Genomic DNA, 25,837 nt, shown 5'->3' with positions numbered 1-25,837 from the left:
CTTTGAAACCATGTAAATATCTTACATAATTCTAAAATAATATTATATTTTAAAAACAACCCCCTCAGTTCACACCCACTAGGATGGCAATTATAAAAGAGAAGCTAACAAGTGTTGGTGAGAAGGTTGATACACTAAAACCTTTGTGCACTGCTGGTGGGAATGTGGAATGGTGCACAGCTGCGCAAAACTGTGTGGAGGTTCCCTGAAAATTTAAGCATACAATTACCATATTATCCATCAATTCCACTTCTGAATATACACTAAAAATAAATGAGAGCAGGAACTCAAACGTATTTGCACACCCATGTTCACAGCAGCACTATTCACAATAGCCCAGAGTAGAAACAACCCAAATGTCCATCAACAGATGAATGAATAAACAAAATACGGTCCATCCTATAGTGAAATATTATTTATTCTTACAAAGGTAGGAAATTCTGACACATGCTGCAACATGGATGAAACTTGAAGACATTTTGTTAAGTGAAAGAAGCCAGTAACAAAAGACAAACATGATTCCACTTACATGAGGTCCCTAGAGGAGTCAAATATATAGAAATGGAAAGTAGATGGTGGGTGCCAGGGGCTGAGGGAGGGGGAATGGGAAGTTAGTATTTAATGGAAACAGAGTTTGAATTTGGACAATGAAAAAGTTCTGGAGATGGATGGTGGATAGTTGATCAATAATGAGCATTGCACTTAATGCCAGTAAAATGAACACTTAAAAATGGTTAAAATGGTAAATTTTATGTTATGTATATTTTACTGCAATAAAAGAAAAAGTAATGTGCTATTACCTCACTTGAATGACTGTTACTCTCAACTGTATTTATTATAGTACAATATATCAGAGATATTTTTAAATGGAGGGGGGAAAAGGAATAATGAGGTTAATTTGTTGATCATAATAAAAGCTTGATAATAACAATTAAAGCAATATTAATTCTGTTATCTGAGACGTTTTTAAATTACACAGTGACCCAGTTTAGTAAATTCATGGGTTCATAAATACATCTATAGGAAAGGACTCTCATTCTTTACCTTTGGAAAATGGAAAGGAGCCCAATAGTTATTTTGAAAATTAGGGGGAAAAGAAGAATCAAACATTTACCTTGCCTTTCCCATGTGAATTGTACCATTAGGTAACCAAGTGGTAAATGAGACCATGTTGCTCTTTCCAGAGGTATTCTAGCTAATAAATGAAGAAGAAATAATATCATTTTAATATCACTTTGTGGTAGCTTCTAATGAATTAATAGATCTAGGCAACTATCATCAACGTGAGATAAAATTGCAGAAGAGAAACAGTGGGTGGAGGTTATAGAAGATATAAGATGGCTCAGGAGGTGACACATGCCAACTGGATGATGGATATACGTGGGGGTTCATTATACAATATTTTGAATATGTTTGAAATTTTCTATTTAAAGAAAAATGTTTAAAGTCCTTTGCCTTGTGCCATTGTATTGAAACAGGGTGATGACAGCTAGGAGTCTGCAGGTGCTGGGTAAATATTTCCCAGGGAGTGCCAACATATGGCCCCATTTACCCCGCACTTGTTCTTGGCCTCTAGCATACTGCCGGGGGCTGAACTCGTGATTTCGCTATACTATCCAGTGTCCTCAGTTACAAAACTCCCTCCTCTCCTGTTCCAGGACCAGGTGTCCTGGAGATTAAATCTTACCTCTACTCTCCCAGAAAGATACAACTTAAGTCAACTTCTACCCACCGAAGACTGGAGGCTGTGGGATTGACTGCTCACACCATGACTTGCTTTTTCCCTTTGGCAAATTGGGTTCGACCAGTTCTGAAGCTGGTCTACCCTGGCTTCAGTGACTTGGCTGGGGTTCCAGACTAGCTTAAGGCCCAGCCCTAAGGCCCAGCTGGCTGCTTAGGGGCCAGGGCCAGCAGGGAAGCCTGAGGTTGGACAAATGCCCTAGCTGCAGAAATGACCAGAATGTGGGAGTCTGGTCATAACAGATTATCCTGTGGGCTGGACCTCTGCTGGGAAGGCTGGAGCAGGTGGGTAGATTGGCAGAAATGACTCCTTACTCACCAAATGCTTTCCACGTGCTAGCACAGTTTTAGCTACTTTAACTCTCACAGTAACCCTAGGAGGCTGGTACTATTGTCCTATTTTAGAGATAGACAAAATGAAGGATAGAGATTAAGCCACTTGGTCCAGCTAGTAAGCAACAGACTGAGAATTTGAATCTGAGTGGGCTAGCTGAGCATGGGTCAGCAAACTTTATTAAGAGGCCACATAAAAATAATTGTACAACAATTTGTATATAAAGCTTGATTAAAACCTATTTTGAAAAAACATTTAAAGGCCACATGAATCCAAACTAAATAAAATCACTATTATGAACAGATATCTGCACCCCCATGTTCACTGATATATTATTCACAGCCTAAGTGTCCACTGATAGATGAATGAATAAAGATTATATATTAATATGAATATTATTCTGCCATAAGACGAAAAGGAAATCCTGCCATTTGTGACAATATGAATGGAGGTTGAGGGCATTATGCTGAGTGAAATAAGCCAGACAGAAAAAGACAAATACTGTATGATCTCATTTACATGTGAAATCTAAAAACAAAATCAACTCATACATACAGAGAGTAGAATGGTGGTTGTCAGGGCCTGGGAGATGCTGGTCACAGGGTACAAACTTCTAGTTACAAGTTAAATAAGTTCTGAGAATCTAATGTACATCTTGGTGACTATAGTTAACAACACTGTGTTATATGCTTAAAAGTTGCTAAAAGAGTTGATATTAAAAGTTCTCACCACACATACAAAAAAGGTAACTGTGAAGCGATAAATGTGTTAACCAATTTTATTGTGGTAAGCATTTTGCAATATGTTCATATATCAAATCAACTCACTGTACATCTTAAACTTACACAATGTTATCCGTCAGTTATATCCATAAAGCTGGGGGAAAGGGAGAAGTCACACAGTAATAAATATTTTCAGCTTTGCAGGCCAGTCTGTTAAATAAACCGAATTCTGCTGTTATAGTATGAAAACAGTCATAAACAATAAATAAACAAATGGGAAGAGATATATTCCAATAAACTTTCATTTTACATAAATGAATTGTAATATATCCATACAATGGAATATTATTCAGCCATAAAAAAGATCAACACAAGACTTTTTTAAAAAGCACCGATTCATACTACAATGTGAATAAAACTCAAAACATTATGCTCAGTGAAATAAGGCCACACAGGCACTGGCTGTGTGCCTCAGTTGGTTAGAGCTTCATTCTGTAGCCAAAAGGTTGCGGGCTCAGTTCCTGGTCAGGGTACATGACTAGGTTTTGGGTTTGATCCCCAGTCTAGGCACATAACAGAGGCAACTGGAGGCAACTCTCGCATCAGAGTTTCTCTCTCTCTCTTCCTCTCTCTCTAAAAGCAATGGAAAAAAAAAAAAGTCCTCAGGTGAGGCTTAAAAAAATTAAAATAGCCTTGGCTGGTGTGACTCAGTGGATTGAGCGCAGGCCTGCAAACAGAAAGGTCACCAGTTTGATTCCCAGTCACGGCACATGCCTAGGTTGCGGGCCAGGTCCCTGGTTGGGGGTGTGAGAGAGGCACTGGTCAATGCATCTCTCCCACATCAATGTTTCTCTCTCTCTTTCTCCCTCTCTTCCCCTCTCTCTAAAAATAAATAAACAAAATCTTTAAAAAGTAAAATAAAATAATTTCTAAAATCTTAGCTCCAAGTCCTGCACACAGCTATTATTATTATTATTATTATTAATTATCAGGGACTTCATTATTATTAACTTAATACTGCCAAATTGAATATTATTAAATCTGACCTTGGCTCCAAGTCCAACCCTTCTCCAAGTTCCTTTTCCTCTGGCCTCTGGCCCTGATCCCAGCCTTACTTCAGATCCAGGGCCCAGGGCTCTGCCTGTCTGTGCCAATGCTACTTCCATTAGAGCTGTCCCCAGGCCCTACACAGTGGCTACTCTCACAAGACCCCTGGTTCATCTGCAACCTGGAGGGGCCTTGACCTACCCTGGCAGGTGGGCCTCACAAGGTGGGAGAAAAGTAGGGGTGGAGGTGATTCATCCTTGGAACCTTAGCCTTTCTGCTTCTTCCTAGGCCTGCCCAGACCAGGTGCCTTGGAGTGTGGGTGCCTGTGTGTTTGTGTATGTGTGCATGTGTGTTTCACAGACCAAACTCAAACTGACCCCACATCCTCAGTCAAGCCTTTTGTGTACTCAGCAATCCCTCCCTGCCACCTACTTGGTCCCTGGCCTGTGCTGGGCACTTCTGGGCAACCTAAGAGGACTCAGCATCTCCTAGTCTCAGGGAGACACAACTGGACAGAGCAACTCCCAACCCTGAATGGACAGGTCTGGGTTGAAGGGAGGAGCCTAGGCTAGGGAGCCAGGAAATGAAAGCAGGACGGCTTCCTGGAAAAGGAGTCCTACCCTAGAAGGTCACAAATCCCAGACAGACCCTAAGGGAAATGCTGGTCCGCCATGACATTCCCCTGGTTGGAACTTGACCCAGCCTCTGCCACAATCTCCAAGCTTTAAAAGGGAAATCAGCCTCTCTGTCTGGCTCATGAATTCCTGGGTGAAGTTGCTCTGCAGCCAGTCTGCAAACACTTCCCTAGGGTGAAGGGTCATAATTACATTGATCCTGACCCAGCCACAGGATAGTGAAAACATGCACTGGACTTGGAGCCCTCCTGAGTTTCTAGCTGTATGACCTTGGGCAACCTACTTAACCTCTCTGAGCTTACCTCCTGCTGGGTAAAATGGGCATAAGATGGTTAAATAAAACCACAAGGTCCCACCCAGGCGCAATCAGTGGGATAATCAGAAGGACAAACTCAAGATTTATAATGCTGAATCGAGGTTATTCCCAGACCAGGTGGACATCAGGTGGGAATCTCTTGGACAGCCACCCCCACAGCATCCCAGGGCTCCCCTCTGGTCTACACAGGGCCACCAGGACTAAGGTGAGGTGAGTGAGGCACAAAGACAGGATCAGAATTCCTGATGTTTCCTTTTCCTCTGGCTCTAGTAGTCTCTGCACAGCACTGTTCTTGATCCTGTCTCCATTATAAAATGTTGATATTTTGCTCATTGTGGACTTTTTGCATTCACTTTGGTCTATTAAAATATTAGTTAACTTGTTGACTGAAATTTTTGGCATCATCTTAAAGTTTATGCCAGAGGAGGATGCTTCACTCTCCTCATTCTAGTCCCTGCCCACATGGACACACAGACCTACCTCTTCCTGCATGCTGTTCAACCAGGCAGAGCCCTACACGCCTTGGAAACTGGAACTCAGAGAAGGAAATTGCCTCGATTCCCCTGGGGAGTAGTCCCCATTCACTCCCTCCCCTAGGACCCTACTCCCTGAGCCTCCACTGTGTCCCCAGCTTTGTGCTAGTTGTTGCTGAGTCCTCAGAAGGAATAAACAGGATATCCGAGCAGGTCCCGCTGGGAAATCCCAAGTCTGGCTCAGCCTGGGCATTCCCAGGCCAGCCCAGGGCCTGCCCTTTGCTAAGTGCCCAGCTTAGTGGGTTCCCCGGAAACTCCCCAGGCTGGTTTCAGGATAGGAGGCCCACAGTGAAGCAATTTACACAGCACCCCAGTCACGCTGAGCCCATCCCACCTGACACTCAGATAAAGGGGAGGCAGGCTCACTTCTGCAGGACTCAGCCACAGCCTGGGGGAAAAGGGAGGACCCTTCACTATCAACCCAGGTGAGCCAAGAAACCAGCTCCTGGAAGAGAGTCAGGGTTCAGGAGGCCTTGGGCCCTGTCCCTGCTCTCAGCTACATCTGGTGGCTTTGGATCAGGAACTGGAACTGAACAAGAAAAGACATCTCCTGGTCCCCTGGGCTCATAGCGGGCTTCCACAAACATAATCTCCAGCCCCTGCACCCATTCTCTGCCTGAGCCTGAAGCGCCGGCAGCAAAGGCAGGAGGCAGTGCCAACTTCAGGCATGTCTTCCTCTCCCCTCCCCCAGCACATCCAGTCTTACCAGTTGGGCTGGCACCTGAGAGTCCCCTGTGGTGGCCAGCAGCAGCTACCAAATGATCAGTAAAGACGTAGGGCTTGCTGGATTGGCCTCAGTCTGCCTCTCTTGGGAATGGGCATAGTTTGTTGGAATCTAAAGCACCTGGCCTCTGGGATCCTTCTGGGTTAGACTTGACTTACTGACCCTTGACCTCAGCCTGTACAGGATGGGATGGGGGAGCCCTGAGAATCATATGACCTTGACCCGGGGTACTCTGTTCCCATGCCCCCACTGCCTCCCGCCCACAGCTCTGCAAGGGGCAGCTGTATCATTCACCCTTGGACTTTGACAGTGGCCAAAGACACCACTCAGTTCTCCATGCCTGTCTCCTTCCAGCTCTGCTGAGGTCTCTGCTGAAGTCAAACAGATATGCCCACCAGAAGCTGGAATCCCACAACAGTAGTCCAGGGTGTCATCTGGATCCTGCTTGGATTGTCGCTGTGGCCGGAGCCAGGGACAGGTAGGTAAGAAGGCAGAGGCCTGCGGCAAGGACAATCAATTCTACAAAAGTGTACTGCTGTCCCCTCTGTGTCCAGCCCTCTTACAGGGTAAGACTGGAGACCCCAGGAGACCCCAGTCTCAAGGAACCTCCAGTCAGGAGACACAGATGCTTCCAGCCCCACAGGTCAAGGCAAGGAAGGGGTGGGGGAAAGACCTGGGGACAGAAGAGCAAAAATCAGGAAGGCTTCCTAGAGGAAGGGGCATGGATCTAGGACAGAAAGGAGAAGAATTTTACTTGGAGAAAAACAGGAAAGAGCATTTTAGGCAGAGAGAAAAACAGAGGAATTTCAGTGTGGACTGTCCACCCAAATTTCTGGGTTCATAATCATGCTTCTGACACTTCCTATCTGTGTAACCTAAAGCAGGTCATTTAATCTCTCTGAGTTCATAGGGTCATTGTGAATATTAAATTTGTTAAGTTATCTAAGTCACCTGACACATAGTAAATGTTTAATAAATGTTAGCTATTATTCAACAACCCAGCTCTGAGGCCAGCACTTCTAGGTTCCAGGTTCAGCTGCTGACATTTACTCTACAAGGCACCAGCCCACCCTCTCCACCCCTGAACATTGTCCAGACATCTTGCCCTTTAAAATTCCCCAAACTCCAATCCATCACCAACAACTGTCCATCGTTCCCTCAGAATACCTGGGGACTCTGCCCACTTTGTCCATCACACTGCCACCACCCTAGCTTTGGCAATCTTTATTGCTCACCCCCACATTGTTTCCCTTGCTCTACTCTAGCCTCCTAAAAATTCATTCTCCATAGACAAAGGAGCAATCTTAGAACACTCCTCTTCATGAATATGCCATAGCTCCCCAGTGCTCACAAGTAGTCTAAGCTCCTTAACCTGTTGTCTGTGCCTCAGTTTCCTAATTTACAAGAGAATGGTGCTAAGAGTCACAGGGCTGTCAGATGGAGAGCATTGAGAAGATGTGGAAGCAGCAGAGGAAGCTCAGGGACAGGTGAAGCTGGGCCACTGGGCTAATGCCATCCCTCCTCCTCCTGCAGCATCCCTGCCCCTCCTCATGGACTCTGTCATCCAGGCTCTGGCTGAGCTTGAGCAGAAGGTGCCAGTCACCGAGGCCAGCCACACTGCCTCTCTGTGGCAGCTATCAGCCCAGGACTCTCGTCTTCGTGATCCCCTCCATCACTTCCTGCTAGAAGGATGGAGCCTCAAAGCCACCAAGTTGGATCCCCTTGCACTGAGTCCAGAGCTGCGAGGCCTGACTGAGGAGGTGGCTCAACATGATGTACAGGGCGGGCAGGAATATGGGGTGGTTCTGGCACCCGATGGCTCCACGGTGGCTGTAGAGCCTCTTCTGGCTGGGCTGGAAGCAGGGCTGCAGAGGCACAGGGTCATAAACTTGCCCTTGGACAGCACAGCCACCCCTCTGGGTGCCAGAGCCATCTTTCCAGACATTGGAGTTGTGGTTCCTGATGTAAGAGCCACCTCCCCAGGACTCAGGGATGCCTCTTCAGATGTTAGCTCTGCAGATGTTGGAGCTATGTCTCTAAATGTTAGGGCCACAGATCTCAATGCGGGAGCCATCTTTCCAGATGTACAAGCCCCCTCTCCAGATGACCAAAACTCCTCACCAGATGCCAAAGCAAAGTCCCCGACTACCGTGGACAGCCTCCTGGTGGTCACCTTGGCCAGAGACCTGGGCCTGACCTTCCTCCAGGGCCCCCAGTCCCAGAGCCACCCAGGCCTGGGAGCTGAGGGCTGCTGGGACCAGATTTCTACCCCCAGGAACTTCACGCTCCTGGACCCTGGGGCATCACTGCTTACCACGGCCTTCCTTAATGGTGCTCTGGATGGGGCCATCCTTGGAGACTACCTGAGCCGGGCCCCTGAGCCCCGGCCACCCCTCAGCCACCTCCTGAGCCAGTACTATGGAGCTGGGGTGGCTGGTGACCCAGGACTTCGCAGCAATTTCCGAAGGCAGAAAGGAGCTACTCTGACTTCGGCCCCTGCCCTGACTCAGCAGGTTTGGGGTGCCCTCATCCTGCTACAGAGACTGGAGCCAGCACACCCTCAGCTTCAGGGCATGAGTCAAGAACAGCTGGCACAGGTGGCCACCCTTGCCACCAAGCAGTTCACTGAGGCCTTCCTGGGTGAGAAGGGCCCCCACCCCCGTGACCCTCCCTCTCAGTCCCATGTGGTAAGGGGGATCCGGGACTAGGAATTCCAGAGTGGGACATAGGGCTCTAGCTGAGGGGTCAGGGCAGCTGCACAGGTAAGCAAAGGCTAGATTCAGGTCTTGAAGGATGAAGGTCTTTAGGAGTTCATCTGACAAAAAAACAAAAGTGAGGAAGAAGGCATTGCAGCAGGAGGGCTCAGCAATTGGCAAAGGCACAGAGACTGGAATGAAAGTTCAGCCAGTTACTCCTGTGCATCTTTAGGTGAGTTGCTTCACCTCTCTGAATCTCACTTTCTTCAGTGAAGTGGGGTTAATCTGCTACCTCTTGGATTTGCTGGATGGTTTGAGAAAGCAAACAAATAGCACACAACTAAAGCATAATAAATTTAGTCCAAGATTCCTCTTTCTCGATGTGGCTGTCTCTCCTAGGGCTCAGGGCAGGGCCAGCTGCAGAGTATTGCGTCCTGGGTTGCAAAGAGACTTGAAGTCTGAACTACAATTCTTGGGAGGTTTCCTGAAGGGGGTGGGAATCATACCCAATATTCCAATAGTACTGGGATGCTGTAAGAATTAGTCAAGTTAGATCCCAAGGGAGACCAGCGTGTGTGAGACTGAACTGTCCCCAAATCTGGAAGGAAGCTGGGGGAATGGCCCACAAATGCGCTCTAATGCGGGTACAGGCGGCAGGAAGAGAAACGCTGGCTGACCCCAGCCCTATATGCCCTTCCCCATAGGGTGTCCAGCCATCCACCCCCGTTGCCGCTGGGGTGCAGCGCCGTACCGGGGCCGCCCGAAGCCGCTGCGGCTGCCCCTAGGGTTCTTGTACGTGCATCACACATACTTGCCGGCATCCCCCTGCACCGCCTTCGCGCACTGCGCGGCCAACATGCGCTCCATGCAACGCTTCCACCAAGACACGCGCGGCTGGGACGACCTCGGCTATAGGTAAGCAGGGCCTACAAGCGGAGAGAGTACCCCCCTCCGAGCAGAGCCCTGGTGTGCGGAGCCTAACGCAGAAGGTGGGTTTGAACCACAACAAGCCTAGAAAAACAAACGACTACAAGAAGGATGGGTGGGGCCAAGGTGGAAAGGGGCTTGGCTTAGACGAGCGTTGGACCCTCTAGGGCTGGGGCGGGGCAGAGATGGGGTTGAGCCAAAGACAGAAAAGGGCTGTGAATTGGGCAGGAGCTGAACTTGAGACAATGTGGAGAGGCGGGACATAAAGCTGTCTATCCAATGTCGGAGAAACAGGAGGGTTACCGGAGTGGCCTTTGGTGAAGGAGTGGGACGAGGCAGGGCAAGGCAGAAACAGTGAGACCAGGCAGGACTTAGCACAGATATGGGGTAGGGTGCCCCTGACGCCGGGCGTTGGCTGCCCCCCTCTCCTCCGCAGTTTCGTGGTGGGCTCAGACGGCTACGTGTACGAGGGCCGCGGCTGGCACTGGGTGGGCGCGCATACACTAGGCCACAACTCCCGCGGTTTCGGTGTGGCCTTCGTGGGCAACTACACCGCGGAGCTGCCTGCAGAGGCCGCGCTGCGCACGGTGCGCGACGTGCTTCCCAGGTGTGCGGTGCGCGCTGGCCTTCTGCGGCCGGACTATGCAGTGCTTGGCCACCGCCAGCTGGTGCGCACTGACTGCCCTGGCGAGGCGCTCTTCCACCTGCTGAGCACCTGGACGCACTTCGACGCAGTGAGTCCGCGGCAGCCTGCACTACTGGGCCTGCGATCCATCTGACATGGGCTGAGCCCCTGACCCCTGCCTGCTGTTCAACCTCATTAGGCCCCTCTCTTTCCTGTAACTCATGCCCACACAGCCTCAGTCAGGTCTCTGATCTCCCTTGCAGCCTTTAAATTGTTCTGATCATAACATTTCCTACCCACTGTCCTCTGCCTGCACAACCTCAGCCTAGCTCCTGACCCAGCCAGCTTGCTGTCTGCCCAGCTTCTTTTACCTCTGCCCTCCCAGCCAGGTCATGGACCCTGACTCCTCCAGCAGCTCCTCTGCCCTCACAACTCCAGTCTGGCCTGCATCACCTATACCCAAATCAAAATGCTTGTACCCAGAGGACTCTGTATACACAACAGTAACGTAGCCAGTGCCTCTCTACAGAAAACCCCTTGGCCTGCACATCCTCTGCCCAGTTCCTTACTGTATGTTTCAGTCTTCTGCCCTGTGGGTGCTTGCTCAGCCCCAGCCTCAATGACCCTTGATGGCAATTCTTAGGCTGCAGCAATCTAGGCTCAGCCAGCACAACCTTGGCCACAGACCCAGACCTCAATCATCAAAACACATCTACTCACACACCTGCCCAATCTCGTACTACCTGCATACTACCACTCTATTTCATTAAGCTGGCCTGCAGTTAGGGTTGTCTCCGCCCCATCACTTTGTCTTTTTCCTCATACCATGAGGAGAGGTAACCAGACTCACCACCACCCCTCACCCCTCACCCCGACCCCCTGCCAAGTCTCACACTCTCTTGTCTTTTCTAGAATGTGAAGCCAAGAACTGCCAGAAGAGCCTCCAGGAGATCCAAGAGGGAGCTACCTACCGTGACCCTGCCAGACACAGACCTCCAATAAAGAAACTGTGGAAAGAAAGCCTGTGTCTATGCATTATCTGTTTTTGCACACATTGTCTTATTTTGGAGGCCCAGAATCAGACCCTGAGACAAAAATCCCAGTGCAAGGAGTTTGGGAGGTGATCCCAGGACACATCATTTGGGGAACAAGGAAGAGAGCTAGGGAAGGGAAAGCAGCCCAGAAAGAGTGCTTTATCAAGCAAGTTGGCACTGGGGGCACATGGAGCTCAGTCCCACTGGGGACCTCTGGGAGACAGCATAGGACACACCCTGAAGTCATCCCACCTGAAGAGTGAGTGAGGAAACTGGAGTATTGATCCTCCAACTCCCATAGCCATTGGCTGAGGACTTCTCTCAGGGAGGTGTTGATTCTCTGTCACTTTGGGGCTGTTTGTTGCATGGGCTCCATCTGTCAGAGAAAGTCCTCCAGCAAAAATGCAGCGAGTAGAGCCAGTATGCTGTGAGGTGGTAAATGCTCAGAGACATGGTGGAACACAGGAAGGCTCCACGTATGTGTGTAGTGAGTGGTCTGATGCAGTATGAAGAAGATGGGCATATCTAAGGCATGTGCATCTGCCTGAACATGCCCAGCTCCAGAGCAGTCTTGGGCCCTCACTGAACACCCTCCTCCTCAGGATGAGTTATAGAACTTGTAAGGCCAAGTACAAATGAAATTGCAGGGTGCCTTGTTCAAAAAGCAAGAACCTCAAGATAGCCATAGCAGAGCATTAAATCAAATGTAGGGTGGAGCCCTTCTGAGTGTGGGGCCCTGAGTGACTGCACAGGCCACATGTCCCTCAAGGTGATTCTACCCACCCGACCCTGTGAATTCTGGTCACTCTTGCCTTTGCACAAACCATTTCTTCTAGGTAACACGCTCTTCCCACAGCCAGCTCCTTCTCATGCTCTAGGTTGAAAATGCACGTCTTTTGGGAGACCTTCCTGGATTTTTCCAGCTCAAAGAACATCACCTCTGCTTAGCCTCTCTACTCCAGTCCTCCTCACCAGGTAGAATTGTCCTACATTTGTGTTCAGGATCTGTTTCCCTCACTAAACTGTGAGCTCCGATAGGGCAGGAATCATGTTTGTTTAGTTCCCCATGGGTTCTCTGGCACCTAGCACATGGTAGACACTCAGGAAACATTTTTTTATAAAAGAGGGCTCCTATTATAAACCTTCTGAAACTGCTGTTATTATTGTGTTGTACAAATATGGAAGTTGAGGCTCAGAGAGAGGAAATGACTTGCCTGAGGTCACACAGCAAGAGGACCAGCTGGCACTGGAACCCACTCATGGGCCAGGATTCTAGTGACTCTCATGTTGACTCACTTATTTCTCAGAACAGTATTTGCCCACCTCTTTTTCAAGAAAACGTTTATTAGGAAAGCACATCAATGAATTTTTCACAACCTAATACACCCTTACCTGAGGAGACATGTTCATTGAATCTTTAGAGAAATAGACGGGGGTGGGGGTGGGGGGCGGGCGGGGGGAGATCAACGTGAGGAACTTGTATCAGTTGCCTCCCGTATGCACCCCAACCCAGAACGGAACCTGCACCTTTTTGGTGTACGGGACAACACTCAACCAACTGAGCCACCCAGCGAGGGCTTTCACCTCAATTTCAAAAGCAGAAACAAAAATCATGAGGAGCTCCCAGAAGCCTCCCTCATGTCCCCCCTACCAGCCTCTCCAAAGGACACTGACATCCAGACTTTTTGCACATAGTTTTGTCTGCTTTGAAACTTAATATATATGGAACAATACAATGTACAGTCTTTTTTTCTCTTAGCATTGTTTGTGATTCATCTGAGTTCAATCATTCAGTAGTTTGTTCGTCTTCATTGCTGCATGGTATTCCACTGTGGGAAGAAAGTACAATTTACCCATTCTACAGTATGTGGACACTAGGTTGTTGCTGGTTTGAGGCTATTGTGAATAACTTCAGTGGGCAGGTCTATTGTGTGAACTGCTGAGTCATAGGAGAGGTATATGGTCAATATTTGTCAATTAAACCAAACAGTTTTCCAACTTGGGTGAATCAGTCTACACTCTAACCAGCAGTAGATGAGAGTTCCAGGGGCTCCATGTTCTCACCAGCATGTGCCCATTTTGCAGAGAAGGCAACTGAGGCTCAGAAAGGGGTATGTGCTGCCTCCTGGCCAGTGGGAGATTCTCGTTCCTGTTCTGTCACCTCCTCTCCCCCTGCATCCTGCCCCCACTGTGCCCTCCCAGCCTGGCTGTGGGGTGGGGTGGGACAGACAGGGTCACGTGGAGTAGTGTTCAGCAAGAGGAAGCCAGGCAGTGTGCAGACGACTGCTGTTTCTGAGGCTGGTCATGAAATCAAGGTAAGGGAGGGAATGTATGTGGCCCCCGAGGGGGTCCTGGGAGCAGAGCTGAAAATGGGGAGGGGGCTGCGGGCAGCATGTGGGCAGACACAGAGCAAAAAGGTCTCCCTCTCGTCTCCCAGGAGAATCCCCACCATGGACCCACCATCAACAAACCAGTCCTCTGAAGCCCAGCCAGCAGCCCTGTCCCCGCTAACCTCCTATCGCTGGCACACGGGGAGTGCGGGAGTGAAGGGGGCTGGAGGGTTTCACTGGGGCCGCCTTGCGAGCTGGGGGAGAGCACTGAGCCACCAGGAGCCCGTGGTCAGCAGCCAACCGGCTCGTCGCTCGCTGTTTCGTCGTGTCCTCTCTGCGCCCCCCAAGGAATCACGCCCAAGCTGCCCCCGAATATCCAAGAGCTTCTGGGGGAGGCATAAGAGCACACCACTGGAGCCAGAACCAGGACCAGAAACTTCAGGTACATGGCTCCCCCACCCAGAGCTTGGGCCGGATGCTTGGGTTTTGTCTGCCTCCAGAGCATCATCAGCCTTACAGACAAAGGAAGTTGTGGGGAGTGCAAAAGCCCTACAGGAAGTGGCTGGGACCCAGATGCCCTCTTCCCTCTTTCCCCCTTACCCAAGGCCTGGGGGTGTGGGGTGTGGGGTGTGGCCAAGAGCTTGTGGGCCAGGGGGTCTACTGAGGAAAAGACAGGGACTAGGCTCTTGGCCTCAACTGGTCTTTTCCCATATCCAAGGACCGGGTCCCATCTTCTCCTGCCTGGATATCCATCTCAGCCTCCTCTGCTCTCCAGCTTCCATGTCTTACTTAGTTCTTTCATTTCCTTGGGCCTCAGCTTCCCCATCAGTTACATGGAAATCAGTTAAATGGGAATCATATCCTTCAAAGGGTATATGATTTCATTCATTCATTCATTTATTCACACATTCAAGCAGAGGTCTGTTTAGCATTTACTATGTGTCAGGCCCTGATTTAGCTACTGAGGACAATGCAGTGAACAAAACAGATGTTGCTGGCTACCCCGTGAAGCTCACAGTGTAGTGGGCATGAAAGACAGTGAACAAGTATAAATGAGAAAATGACAGATGCGGCTAAGTGTTGCACAGAGGGATCTACAAGGGTATCAGGAGGACTGGAGCTCGTGCATGAAGCACTGGCCCAGGGCCCAGTGTATTTTAAGTAGACCATTAACAGTGGGAGTTATCATTTCTTCCCCTAGTGGTGAAACAATATGACAGACAGGTGATCTTGGAGGGTTGGTTCAGCCTTCCTATTCCTGGAAGCTCATTTAATTCTCATCATTCATAGTCCCATTTTGCAAAAGCATCCCTTCAAATCCTCCAGGTATCAGATATTTCCCACTCCATAGAATCCATAGAGAGCTCTCTAACAAGCAGACTTGATCTTCATATGCTCAAATACCTCCCACAGCTCCTCACAACCCCTAGGAAAAACCCCCCTCTGACTGGCACCCAAGGTCCTGCCCCACTCTCTTCCTGGACCTTCTTCTCCTCTAGCCTGTGAGCCCCCCACCCCTTTTGTCCTTCCCTTTATTTCCCTGGGCCTTGCCATGTCTCAGCCTTTGATCAAGCTGTTGCTGCCATCACAGCCTAGCACAAACTTACTGTCTCTGCGAGGCCTTCCCTCACCTGCTGCACTACCATCACCTGCTGCACTACCACCACCTCCTACCCTGACTTTTTTCTGCTCCTTTCTCGAACTTTGAATATATTCCACCTCAGACTAGTTATTTATGTAAGAAACCAAGGCTCTGTCCTGTTGTTTAACTTCTTGGACCTTCCCACTGACTTGGTTAAGAGAGAATGTTTGTGTCTGAGGCCCAGCTCAATCACTCACAAGCTGTGTGATCGTGGGAGAGTCACTCAGTCTCTCTGGGTTTCAGTTTCCTCCTTGGTAAAATGGGGGTTATAATAGCCCTTTCAATGGCATTGAAAGATTAGATTAGAGAAAGCACGTGGAGCAGTAAACACAGAACAGGTCACAGAGTAGGTGGGCTGTCCACTACCCATGGCCAGTGGGGGGACAAGGCCCAGAGAGGGACCTTGCTCAACAACTACTTGACATGGCTGCTTGGGGGCTAAGGGTGAAGGAAAGAGGAGGCACTTAGGAAGGAACTCCCGGTGAGCCTCGGTGAATGAAAAGGGTGGTTGGAGGTTCAGGGAGAACTCCCAGGTCCCCAGCATCTCCTCCTCTACCCAGAGCCGGAGCCAGAACCGGAGCCCTCTACCCCTCAGATCCCTGAGGCTCCCACACCCGATGTGCCCATCTGGAATATTGGGGCCTTCACTCTGCTCGATGGGAGGCTGGTACTGCTTGGGGGTGAGGAGGAGGTGAGAGAGAGCCTGTGGGCAAGGGGAAGGAAGGAAGGGAAGGGAGTGGGGACAATGGAAAGGTGTTTGCCTCTCCCTTGGTCTACCTGCCTGCCTCCCCTTTCTGACTATCTACTCCTGTGGAGGAACAGGGTCCTCGCCTGTCCCGGGTGGGGAGTGCTAGCTCTGAGGGCAGCATTCAAGTGGCCATGGGGAACCTCAGGGAGCCGGGTAAGTAAGCGTGAGAAGTGGAGAGGGCAGGGGTATTTGGGAGCCTGTCATGGTGGGGCAGAATCCAAGATGATTCCATCCCCCAACATTCCACCCCTGACCACCCACAGACCGGATCCCTGGAAAGACCGAACCAGAGGCTGCTGGCCCCCAACAGGTCCACAATGTTCGGGTGAGACATCCAGTGGGGGTGGAGGGGAGAGCAAAGGCTTCCAGACCTTCAGAGGTGAAAGGGGACTCTTACTGGGTTATTCTGAGCAGGTCACTGAACCTCTCTGGGACTCAGTGTCTCCATCTGTCAAATAGAGCTAATGGGAGAACCTCCCTCTCTTGGCTGTTTATGAGAAATCAATAGAGAATGCAGGAAGGCATATGATTGGTGCTTTAGAAATGGAAGCGATTGGTTGCCTTTATTATTCCTACTAATAGAGCCTGAGCTTGTGGTTGCCTAAGCTTGTGGTCCCCCAAGACTAGCAGACCCTCCAGGACACCTGAGGGAAAAGGAGCTGAGGAAGGAGCATAGGGTTATGCCCAGCGGACATTCCTCTCCCCACAGGGGTTGCTCAAGCGGTTGAAAGAAAAGAAAAAATCCAGGTCAGAGCTGGGAGCCAATGCCTCCCAGGATGGGTAAGAGTCTCTGAGGGGCTATAGGGGCTGGGATTCAACACTGTCCCCTTCCCCTCATCCTGCCTATCATTCTGGCCTTCAACACATACTCTATTTCCCCCACTATGCCCTGCCTTGTGTTGGGCCACGCTAGGGTCACTGAAAGACTCCTATCATGGAGCCAGTTCCCCAGGGAAAAGCGAGAGCAAGAGTCTGACACAACTCTAAAACAGGAGTTAAGTCAACATCCTGGTCTGTGAGTGTCCGGGAAGGGAACTAAACTGAAATCTGAAGGATTGGTGAGAATTAACTAGACCAAGAAGGACAGGGACAGCATTCCAGGCAGAGGGAACAGCATGTGCAAAGGGCAAGAGGTCAGATGAAGACACAAAAACAAGGCCAATGTGACTGGAGTTCAGACAGTGAGGGAGTAAGTGAAGAGAAATGAGATTAAAAGATAACAAGAGCTATATTATACAAGGTCATGCAGGCCACCACGAGAAGCTGGGCTGATCCGAAAAGTGATGGGTTCAAATCCACGTTAGGTTTAAATCCATCCTGGGCCTCTCCCCACCCTTCAGGCTGTTTGGGGTGGTGGGAGGAGAAGGGAGAAATGACGCTTGTTCCTCGTCCCCTCCCCAGAGCCTCTAGTGCTCTGGGCTCTCGGGAATCACTGGCCACACTTTCTGAGCTGGACCTGGGTGCTGAGCGGAATGTGCGGGTCTGGCCACTGCACCCCAGCCTTCTGGAGGAGCCCCACTGCTTCCAGGTAAAAGCAGACAACTTTGGCTCCCGACCCTTTGGCTCCACCCCTGGTCTCAACCGCGAACCGGAATCTCCCTCCCCAACAGGTAACGTGGACAGGCGGGAGCCGCTGCTTCTCCTGTCGCTCAGCTGCTGAAAGAGACCGCTGGATCGAGGACCTTCGTCGCCACTTCCAGCCCAGCCAGGTCAGTACTGCGGAGAGTCAGGGACATGGAGGCCCGAGCCACACCTGGAGCTCCATCCCTTTCACCAACATTCGCACAGCCCAGCCCCTTAGACACTCCTGCGGGCGCACACATGTACAACCACTCCAAGACCCCACTGCACAACGGCTCCCGTCCCTTCTTTTCAATCTGGGTCCTATATATACCTAAAACCCCGCCTAGCCATGTAGTCGTCAAGTCCTCACCCCGCGGGTGTTTCGCAGTACCCTTTACCCCAATCTATCCGGGAGATCTTGGAACAGCTAGCGGTCTTCTGCGTGGCCACCTTGGTGCTTCTGTGGCCCCACTCTCTTCCCCCGGGGGCCCAGCCACCTCCCTAGGAACATGGGCCCTGTGTTTCACCTCTGATGCCCAACACCGAGCACCCCACTCCTGCATCTACCACTCTGGTCCTCAGGACAACGTGGAACGAGAAGAGACATGGCTGAGCGTGTGGGTGCACGAAGCAAAGGGGCTGCCACGGTCGGCGGCGGGGACGCCAGGAGTGCGCGTCGAGCTGTGGTTGGACGGCGCGCTGCTGGCGCGCACGGCGCCGCGGTCTGGTCCGGGCCCGCTCTTCTGGGCAGAGCGCTTCCACTTCGAAGCGCTGCCGCCGGCGCATCGTGTGTCGTTGCGGCTGCGTGGAGCGGGCCCAGGCAGCTCAGCGCTGGGTCGCGCGACACTGGCACTGGAGGAGCTGGGCGCCCCCCGCGCGCCCACCGCGGGCCTGGAGCGCTGGTTCCCGCTGCTCGGGGCCCCGGCCGGCGCTGCGCTTCGCGCGCGCATCCGGGCGCGGCGCCTGCGCGTGCTGCCGTCCGAGCGCTACAAGGAACTGGCTGAGTTCCTGACTTTCCACTACGCGCGCCTCTGCGAGGCACTGGAACCCGAGCTGTCCGCTCAGGCCAAGGAGGAGTTGGCGGCTGCCATGGTGCGCGTGCTGCGGGCCACCGGCCGAGCGCAGGTGCGGCGGGGCGACTGGGCTGACCTGGTGACCAGACTAAATGACACCTGTGAGGGGAGCTGCTCCCTGAGTGGTGGGGTCTGAGCTTCAGCTGCGAAGGACTGGGCTTGAGCTGAGCTTCAGCGCCAAAAGGCTTAATTTTCTGTTGTGAGAAGTGCAGGTTCCGGCCTGTTACGTACCCCAGCAATAAGGGCCGGGCCTGACCTGTAACTATGGGGGGCGGGGCCTGTGCCCAGGTGGGAAGGACTCCCCAAGGGCAGGGATTCCCCCTGGCTCAGTCTGTGCCCAGGAAACATACCCACCCCCCACTATGCTCAGGCACTGGTGACAGACCTGGGCACCGCGGAGCTGGCACGCAGTGGTGGCCGTGAGGTGCTGCTGTTCCGTGAAAACACATTGGCCACTAAGGCCATCGATGAGTACATGAAGCTAGTGGCACAGGACTATCTCCAAGAGACGCTGGGTGAGCAGTGCAGGGGCCGGGGGGTGGGGGGGTGTCTAACATAAGCCTGCTGGGAGGACTAGGGGATCCCAAGGGAGATCTGGGAGTCCCTGGGTAAACTGGATTCTGGTAGTAGAATGATGCCTTGGGGGTGCTGGGATCCTGGAGGGAACTGGGGACTCCTTGAGATGTTAGGTGCCTCGGAAATAAGTTGGAGATAGAGTTGGAGGTATGGTGTGGTGGATCTTGGTGGTCATGACTCTGGTCCCTGTCTGGCTGTGCTGGACTGTAGGGGAGATTGTACGGCGTCTCTGTGCCTCCACTGAGGACTGTGAAGTGGACCCGAGCAAGTGCCCAGCCTCAGAGCTGCCCCAGCACCAAGCCAGGCTGCAAAACAACTGTGAGGAGGTCTTCCAGAACATCATCCACTCCTATGAGTAAGAATCAGGGCTCCAGCACCTGAACCTGCCCCTGCTTCCCAGCCACTGTGCTAGTTGCCAGATAAAATACAGGGTGCCCAGTTAAATGTGATGCAATATTTGGTACATACTTATATTAAAAAATTATTTATTTATTTTATCTGAAATCAAGTTTAACTGTTATTTCAAAGTTGTATTTGCTAACTCTGGCAACTTATTTCCAATGTTATGCCAGATAAACCCATGTAACCTGGATGCAATTCTTTGTCATCTAAACATAGGTGACCACATACCCTAATTTTATGTCACCTGACCCCAGTTAACATAGGACCTCAATCCTTTGACCTCTGATTTCAGGTGATGTCATGCCTTCAATTCCATGACCCTTGGCCTTAAGTGGCCCTCTACCCCAAATCCCATGCAACTGATCACAGGAAATCTGGGATTCCAACTTCTTGATCTCTGACCTGTAGGCCTTATCCCATGTCACTTGGGATATCAATACCATGATTTCTAAACTTAGGTGACCCTGTGAGCCCATTCTATTTCATATCATGTACTCCATCTGGCACCATAATTTCATGTTATAGCTAGATCCTAAGCTCATGGCCTCTGTCCCCATGTGAACCTGTACCCCCAACTCCAAGATTACCAGCTCCAGAAGTCACCATAAATTCTAACCTCAAGCATCATTTTCCCTGATGTCGCCAATCTTGGAACTCAGAACGTAGGTGACTGCTTAGGAGTTTGATCATCCATGAACTTTATGCCCATATACTCCCCATTTCACCATTGTCTGTTGTGCCCCAGCTGGTTCCCAGCAGAGCTGGGCATCGTTTTCTCAGGCTGGCGAGAAGCATGCAAGGCACGTGGCTCTGAGGCACTGGGTCCCCGGCTGGTGTGTGCCTCTCTCTTCCTGCGGTTCCTGTGTCCTGCCATCCTGGCACCCAGTCTCTTTGGCCTGGCACCAGAGCACCCAGCACCCAGCCCAGCCCGCACCCTCACACTGATTGCCAAGGTCATCCAGAACCTCGCCAATCATGCCCCGTAGGTGCTGGAAGGCTGGGGGTCATGGTGGGGCTGTGTGGGTGGCAGATGCCTGACCTGACCCACCCAATTGGACCCTGACCCAGGTTTGGTGAGAAGGAGGCCTACATGGACTTTATGAATAGCTTTCTGGAGAATCATGGACCTGCCATGCAATGCTTCCTGGACCAAGTGGCCATGGTGGACATGGATGCAGCACCCAGTGGTTACCAGGGCAGCAGTGACCTGGCCCTCCCGCTGGCAGTCCTGCATGCCCAGCTCTGTACCATCTTTGCTGAACTTGACCAGGTGTGACCTGAGCCCAGAGCCCAGGACATGGCATAGAGAGTCAAGAGGGCAGGGAAGTTCTGACCCCAGAGAGCTTTCTCAGCATCCTCTCTACATCCCTCACCAGGCAACCCGTGACAGCCTGGAACCCCTGCCCACTATCCTGCAAGCCATTGAGGAAGGCCGACCTGTACCTGTGTCTGTGCCAATGCATCTTTCGCCACCCCCAGCCCAGGTCCACTCCAGGTAACCTGCCTGCCTCCACTCTGGTTCAGTTCTGATGCCTGGGAGAAGGATCAGGGCCAAAAGCAAGCACAGGGACAGACGGGGATCAGAGGTGAAGGCAGGATTATGTCAGGGGTCAGGGATGGGATCACACTGGGGTCAGTGTCAGAAAGTGTTGGATGGAGGTCAGAGGCTAGAGACGGGATCATCCAAGTGGTCTGGAAGAGGCTCACAGTGTGGTCAGGTGGCAGGCACAGGATCAGATTGAAGTCCAAGATGGAAATTGGTCATTTCAGAGATCAGGGAGATGTCACATCTGGGGTCACAGCGAGAAAGTGACATTGTGGTCAGCAATGAAGGTCAGGTTTCAGTGAGAGGTTGTCAATGGGGGTTAAATCAAGGGTAAGGCATTAAGATACACCATCAAGGGTTATGGACAAGTTAATATTGTAGGCACGAGGTCAGGGTCAGATGGGTCAAGGTTATGAGCAGAGTCGTGTTTGCAGTCAGAGGTTGGAGACCATTGTCTTACAGGGAGCAGAGACAGGTCAGTCTAATGTCAGAGTTTGGGGGTACAAGCGGATCATTTAGGAAGGAAGAGGATACCCTTGTGAGCAGAGGTCGAGCCCCAGGTCAACTGAAATTGAAGTTACAGAGAGGATAAAGTCAAGGGTCATACTGTGTCAGAGTTCAGGACAAGTGTAGAGAAGAGTCAAAGTTTAGATTGGGGCTGGTGTCAAGGGTCATAGAAAAATCAGTACTGTCAGAAGTCCAGGACAGAGTCCAAGGTCAAAATGTGATCCCATCAGCGACCCAGTTACACAGAAGTAAAAAGATCATGGGTGTGGTCGTTTCAGATCAGAGGTAGGGGTGGGATCAGCTCAGGGGCCAGTCAAGGGTCTGAGCTCTTCTGTCCCACCCCTAGCTTTTCAGCAGGGGAGAAGCCCGGTTTCCTGCCCCCTCGGGATCTCCCCAAGCACACCCCGCTCATCTCCAAGAGCCAGTCCCTTCGCAGCGTTCACGGCTCAGGATTTTGGGCCCGGCCGCGGCCAGACCAGGAGCAGCCCCCACGGCTTCCCCGGCCTGTGCAGCGCACTCAGAGTGTACCGGCTGGCCGCCCCGCTCGCCGCCGCCAGTCTGCAGGACCCCGGCCGCGACCCAAAGGCTCCCTTTGCACAGGCCCAGCGCCCCGCGGCTGGCCCTGCACGGGGGCCTCAGCCTCGCTTCCTCGGAAGCCATCAGTACCCTGGCAGCGTCACCTGGACCAGCCACGAAACAGAGATCAGGTGCTAGGCACGCACCGACCGGTGGGCAAGGTAAGGTCCAGCCCTGGTCTGCGCACCAAAGGGAGAGAGACTTGGAAGCCAGGCAGGTCTGGGTTCAAATATGAGCTCCCTGAGCGGTGTTACCCCGGGCCAGGCCCAACTGTCTCCGAGCCTCAGTTTCATTCTCTGTATAAAAGAGCAATGTCCCCCAAGAGGCTGGGTAGTGAGGAGCCACACGCCAGGAGCAGGGAGGTCAGTCTTCCTGAAGAAGGAGAGGCGGGACTGCGGGTCAGGTTACAATGGCTCCCTCCCCTACAGCTGGCGGAGCTGCAGTGCGAGGTGGCCGCCCTGCGCGAGGAGCAGAAGGTGCTGTCCGGCCTCGTGGAGTCGCTGAGCACCCACATCCGGGCCTTGACTGAGCAACAGCAGCAGCTTCGCGGCCAGCTGGAGGACCTGGATTCCAGGCTCCGTGGAAGGTGAGCCCTGCCTCTCCATTAGCTCCGCCCCCAGGTGGACCTGCTGTACTTAATCAGATCGCCCAGAGGTACTTTCTTTTAGGCCCTGCCCCTCAAATCCCGCCAGGCACCTTCACGCCCAACGTACCTGTCTTAAGACCCACATCTTCGTCAGCTTCGCCCGCCCCCAGGTGAACCCGACGCCAGGTCCCTAGCTAGTCGCCTTGTCAGGTCTCATACCTTCATCAGGCCCTCCTAAATAGGTTGGGCCAAGCCCTCTCAGTATGGGAACGCCCCCATCCCGGTTGCCACCCCACCAGAGAGATGAGTCAAGCCCCCCCTCCAAAGGTTTCTCTTGTCCTTTCATCCTAGGTACAGTATTCCAGGCTCTGATTCAGCCCCTTCAAGTTTACCTAGGCCTCTCCTCCTAATCTGGATAGACTCCGCCTCTAACTTCAAACCCGTCCCCCGAATCCCTAGGTCTCCAATCAGGCCCTGGAAGGGAGTTCCCCAGCCTCTGAGCTTCCCCGTTGCCCTTGATTCCCACAGGACCTCGAATTTGGATCCAGAGCAGGACCCTCTAAACAGAGAAGCCCACTGGCTGAAGAGTCTGGTGAGACACCCCCCCCCCCGAATCCTGGGGCAGATCTGGGCGGTGAGGAAATGAGGGTTGGGGTGCAACTTTCCCTTGGCTCTGAGCCCACTGCTGCTGCCTCTCCAGGAGCATCGCCTGGATGAGATGGAGAGTTCTCAAGCCCAGCTGAGGGATGCCATGCAGAGCCTGCAGTTCCTTCCATGGATGCCGGGGACCAGGAGCCAGCCTCTGCCCCTCAAAGCACCCTGTGTCAACGGAGACACCACCTGAGCTGCCCACTCCGCCCCACGTAGTCTGTTAGCAAAGAGATATACGTTTTAGGGGACCTGCCCCAGCCCTACATGGCCTGCAGTGTGGAGTGGAGCTGCAGGTGCCACCCAGTCTAGCACTGTGAGGTTGCCCAGTAAAATCTTGATTTCGGTAAAATCGATGGTTTCTTTGTCCCTAAGTGTTGCCAATCAGAAAGCAACCCCTCTCCTAAATTCTCCCCTAATTGGAGGGCTCATGAAGGGGGAGATGTTGAGAGATTCTCACTAGCTGTGTGACTTCAGGCCTTCACTCTCCCAGAGCCTCAATGTCCTCATCTGCAAGTTGGATCTAAAGGTCCTTACAAAGTAAAAGACCCGTTGTTTAAAGTATTCAAAAAGGTATTCATCATTTGTTAGGCCCAATACCTACTTCTCAATGAAGCCCAGATCCCACGTCCACCAATCCCCAGGCCCCATTTGAGAGTATCTTCCAGGGTCCCTAAATCCCACACAAGCTCCTTTATGGCACAGAGAGCATGGGTCTGGGAAGCAGATGAAGAAATAGGTGGATAAGTGTAGAGATAGTTGAGTTCTGTGGCTGTTGGTTGGGTAAATGAGTGAACATTTGAATTATGGGTGAGGGGTAGAGCAGATGGGACATAGGCAAATGAATAGGTTGGCATTTGCTAGATGTTTGCACTGGTAGGTGAGTAGTTAAGTAGGTGGTTAGCTTGGATGGGTACATCTGCCTAGAAAAAGGCCATATCATACTAAGAAATAAATATTTGAATTAATTGAGTATGTGGTTATATATGTTGTATGAACATTTGTTCAAGTGTCCTGACATTCTTGAGCTGGCAGTGGAGAAACAGTAATGAATTAAGACAGACAGGACTCCTGACCTCAAGGAATTTGCACTCTAGTAGTAGAGACAAGTAAATAGGCAATGGACAGATGGATGGATGGATATTTGGGTAGATGGGTGAAAAGTTCTGTGTAGGGAAGGGTGGAGTTGTATGGATAGGTAGGTATTCACTTGGGCATTGGATAGATGGACAGGTAGATGATGAGACATGGATGGGTGAGTTGAATGGATGTTCAGATGGGTGGATGGATTTGGAAGAGTGGCTAGCTGGCTAATGGGGTCAGGCATTTGTTGAGTAGTAGATGGATGATTGAGTGGGTGTTTGGATGGATGGATGGGTAGGCGTTGGAGAGGTGGATGGATAAGTGGCTAGTTTACTGGATGGGCAGATGTGTGGTTGATCAACTGAGTTGTGTGGATGAATGGGTGGAGAGATGGATGGTTGGACATGTGGTTGGGTGGTGGCTGGGAGAAGGCAACAGGCCTATTATGTGTGGATAATAGGAGGGTGCAATACTGGAGGTTGGGTGGAGAAGGAGACCTGAGCAGTGGGAACCTAGGGCAGGCTCTAGGGGCATGGAGCTGCTTAAGTCCATCGTGGGTAATGAGGAAGGAGGGAGTGATCGTGTAGTTGGAAGGTAGCTGATTGGGGCCTGAAGGCTAAGGAATGACAGGGTAGAGTCCTTAATGATCTGAGTGACCCATAGGGGAAGTTCTCTGCCCCCTCCCCACTCTTCTGGTGCTATTAGCGAGCACAGCATTGGAAGAACTAGTGGGGTGATGAGAAGCCATGGGGGCAGGAGTACAAGAGTGCTGTCATGGTAATAGAGCCTCTCCTTGAACTCCCAGGCCACGGGGCCCTTTTAAGGGTGACCCGCCTGGCCACTCCCAACATGGCGCGCGCGCGCTGACCGCTCCCCGTCCCGGGGCGCCGCTGGGGAGGGGGGGGCAGGGGCGGGGGGGGGTGGGCTGCTGCCCGGACCTCCCCATCATGGCGGCGCGGCGGGGCTGTCGCGCTTAGGTCACGGCGGCGCGCCGGGGGGGCGGGGCGGCGGGGGGAGCGATTTAAAGGGACAATGTCCCCCGAGTGGTGGAGGCAGCGGCGGCTGCGGAGGCCGCGGCACCGGCACCGGTAGCGGCAGCGGCGGTAGCGGCAGCGACTGCTGTACCAAAGAGGGGAGCTCTGAGCCCCGGTGCCTGGCCGGCGGCGCTGCCTCCCCGGTGAGGCCCGGTCTGGCCCGGGGAGCCCGCGGGCGGGGCGGAGCCGA

The 25,837-nt window shown here is 51.9% G+C and overlaps 2 protein-coding genes across 3 annotated transcripts; both read left to right on the top strand.

Annotated features, from left to right (window-relative positions):
* Positions 1-6,360: 6,360 nt before the first annotated feature.
* PGLYRP2 (peptidoglycan recognition protein 2) lies at positions 6,361-11,319 on the top strand. The gene is made up of 5 exons (XM_090289842.1): positions 6,361-6,529; positions 7,585-8,691; positions 9,452-9,662; positions 10,111-10,408; positions 11,212-11,319. Exons 1-5 carry the CDS (start codon positions 6,439-6,441, stop codon positions 11,299-11,301), a joined length of 1,797 nt encoding a protein of 598 aa, XP_090145968.1. The 5' UTR covers positions 6,361-6,438; the 3' UTR covers positions 11,302-11,319.
* A 2,262-nt stretch (positions 11,320-13,581) lies between these two features.
* Positions 13,582-24,150, top strand: RASAL3 (RAS protein activator like 3). Of its 2 annotated transcripts, XM_090289841.1 has the most exons (18): positions 13,582-13,648; positions 13,771-14,105; positions 15,866-15,996; positions 16,128-16,206; positions 16,317-16,378; positions 16,763-16,833; positions 17,455-17,581; positions 17,664-17,762; positions 18,199-18,741; positions 19,060-19,204; positions 19,476-19,620; positions 20,413-20,649; positions 20,736-20,937; positions 21,044-21,162; positions 22,067-22,457; positions 22,725-22,882; positions 23,411-23,474; positions 23,583-24,150. In XM_090289841.1, exons 1-18 carry the CDS (start codon positions 13,638-13,640, stop codon positions 23,724-23,726), a joined length of 3,063 nt encoding a protein of 1,020 aa, XP_090145967.1. In that variant the 5' UTR covers positions 13,582-13,637; the 3' UTR covers positions 23,727-24,150. The 2 variants fall into 2 exon arrangements, with proteins under 2 accessions (XP_090145967.1, XP_090145966.1); XM_090289840.1 differs by lacking the exons at positions 15,866-15,996; positions 16,128-16,206; positions 20,413-20,649; ... (4 more) ...; positions 23,411-23,474; positions 23,583-24,150 and having other exon boundaries at positions 19,476-19,624.
* Positions 24,151-25,837: the final 1,687 nt, after the last annotated feature.

Source organism: Furipterus horrens, unplaced genomic scaffold, assembly GCF_987537825.1.
Source record: "Furipterus horrens unplaced genomic scaffold, mFurHor1.1.pri manual_scaffold_10, whole genome shotgun sequence".
In the NCBI taxonomy this organism is placed as follows: Eukaryota; Metazoa; Chordata; class Mammalia; order Chiroptera; family Furipteridae; genus Furipterus; species Furipterus horrens.
Note: the sequence above shows the minus strand (reverse complement) of the source record. Positions and strands in the feature narration are given on the sequence as shown.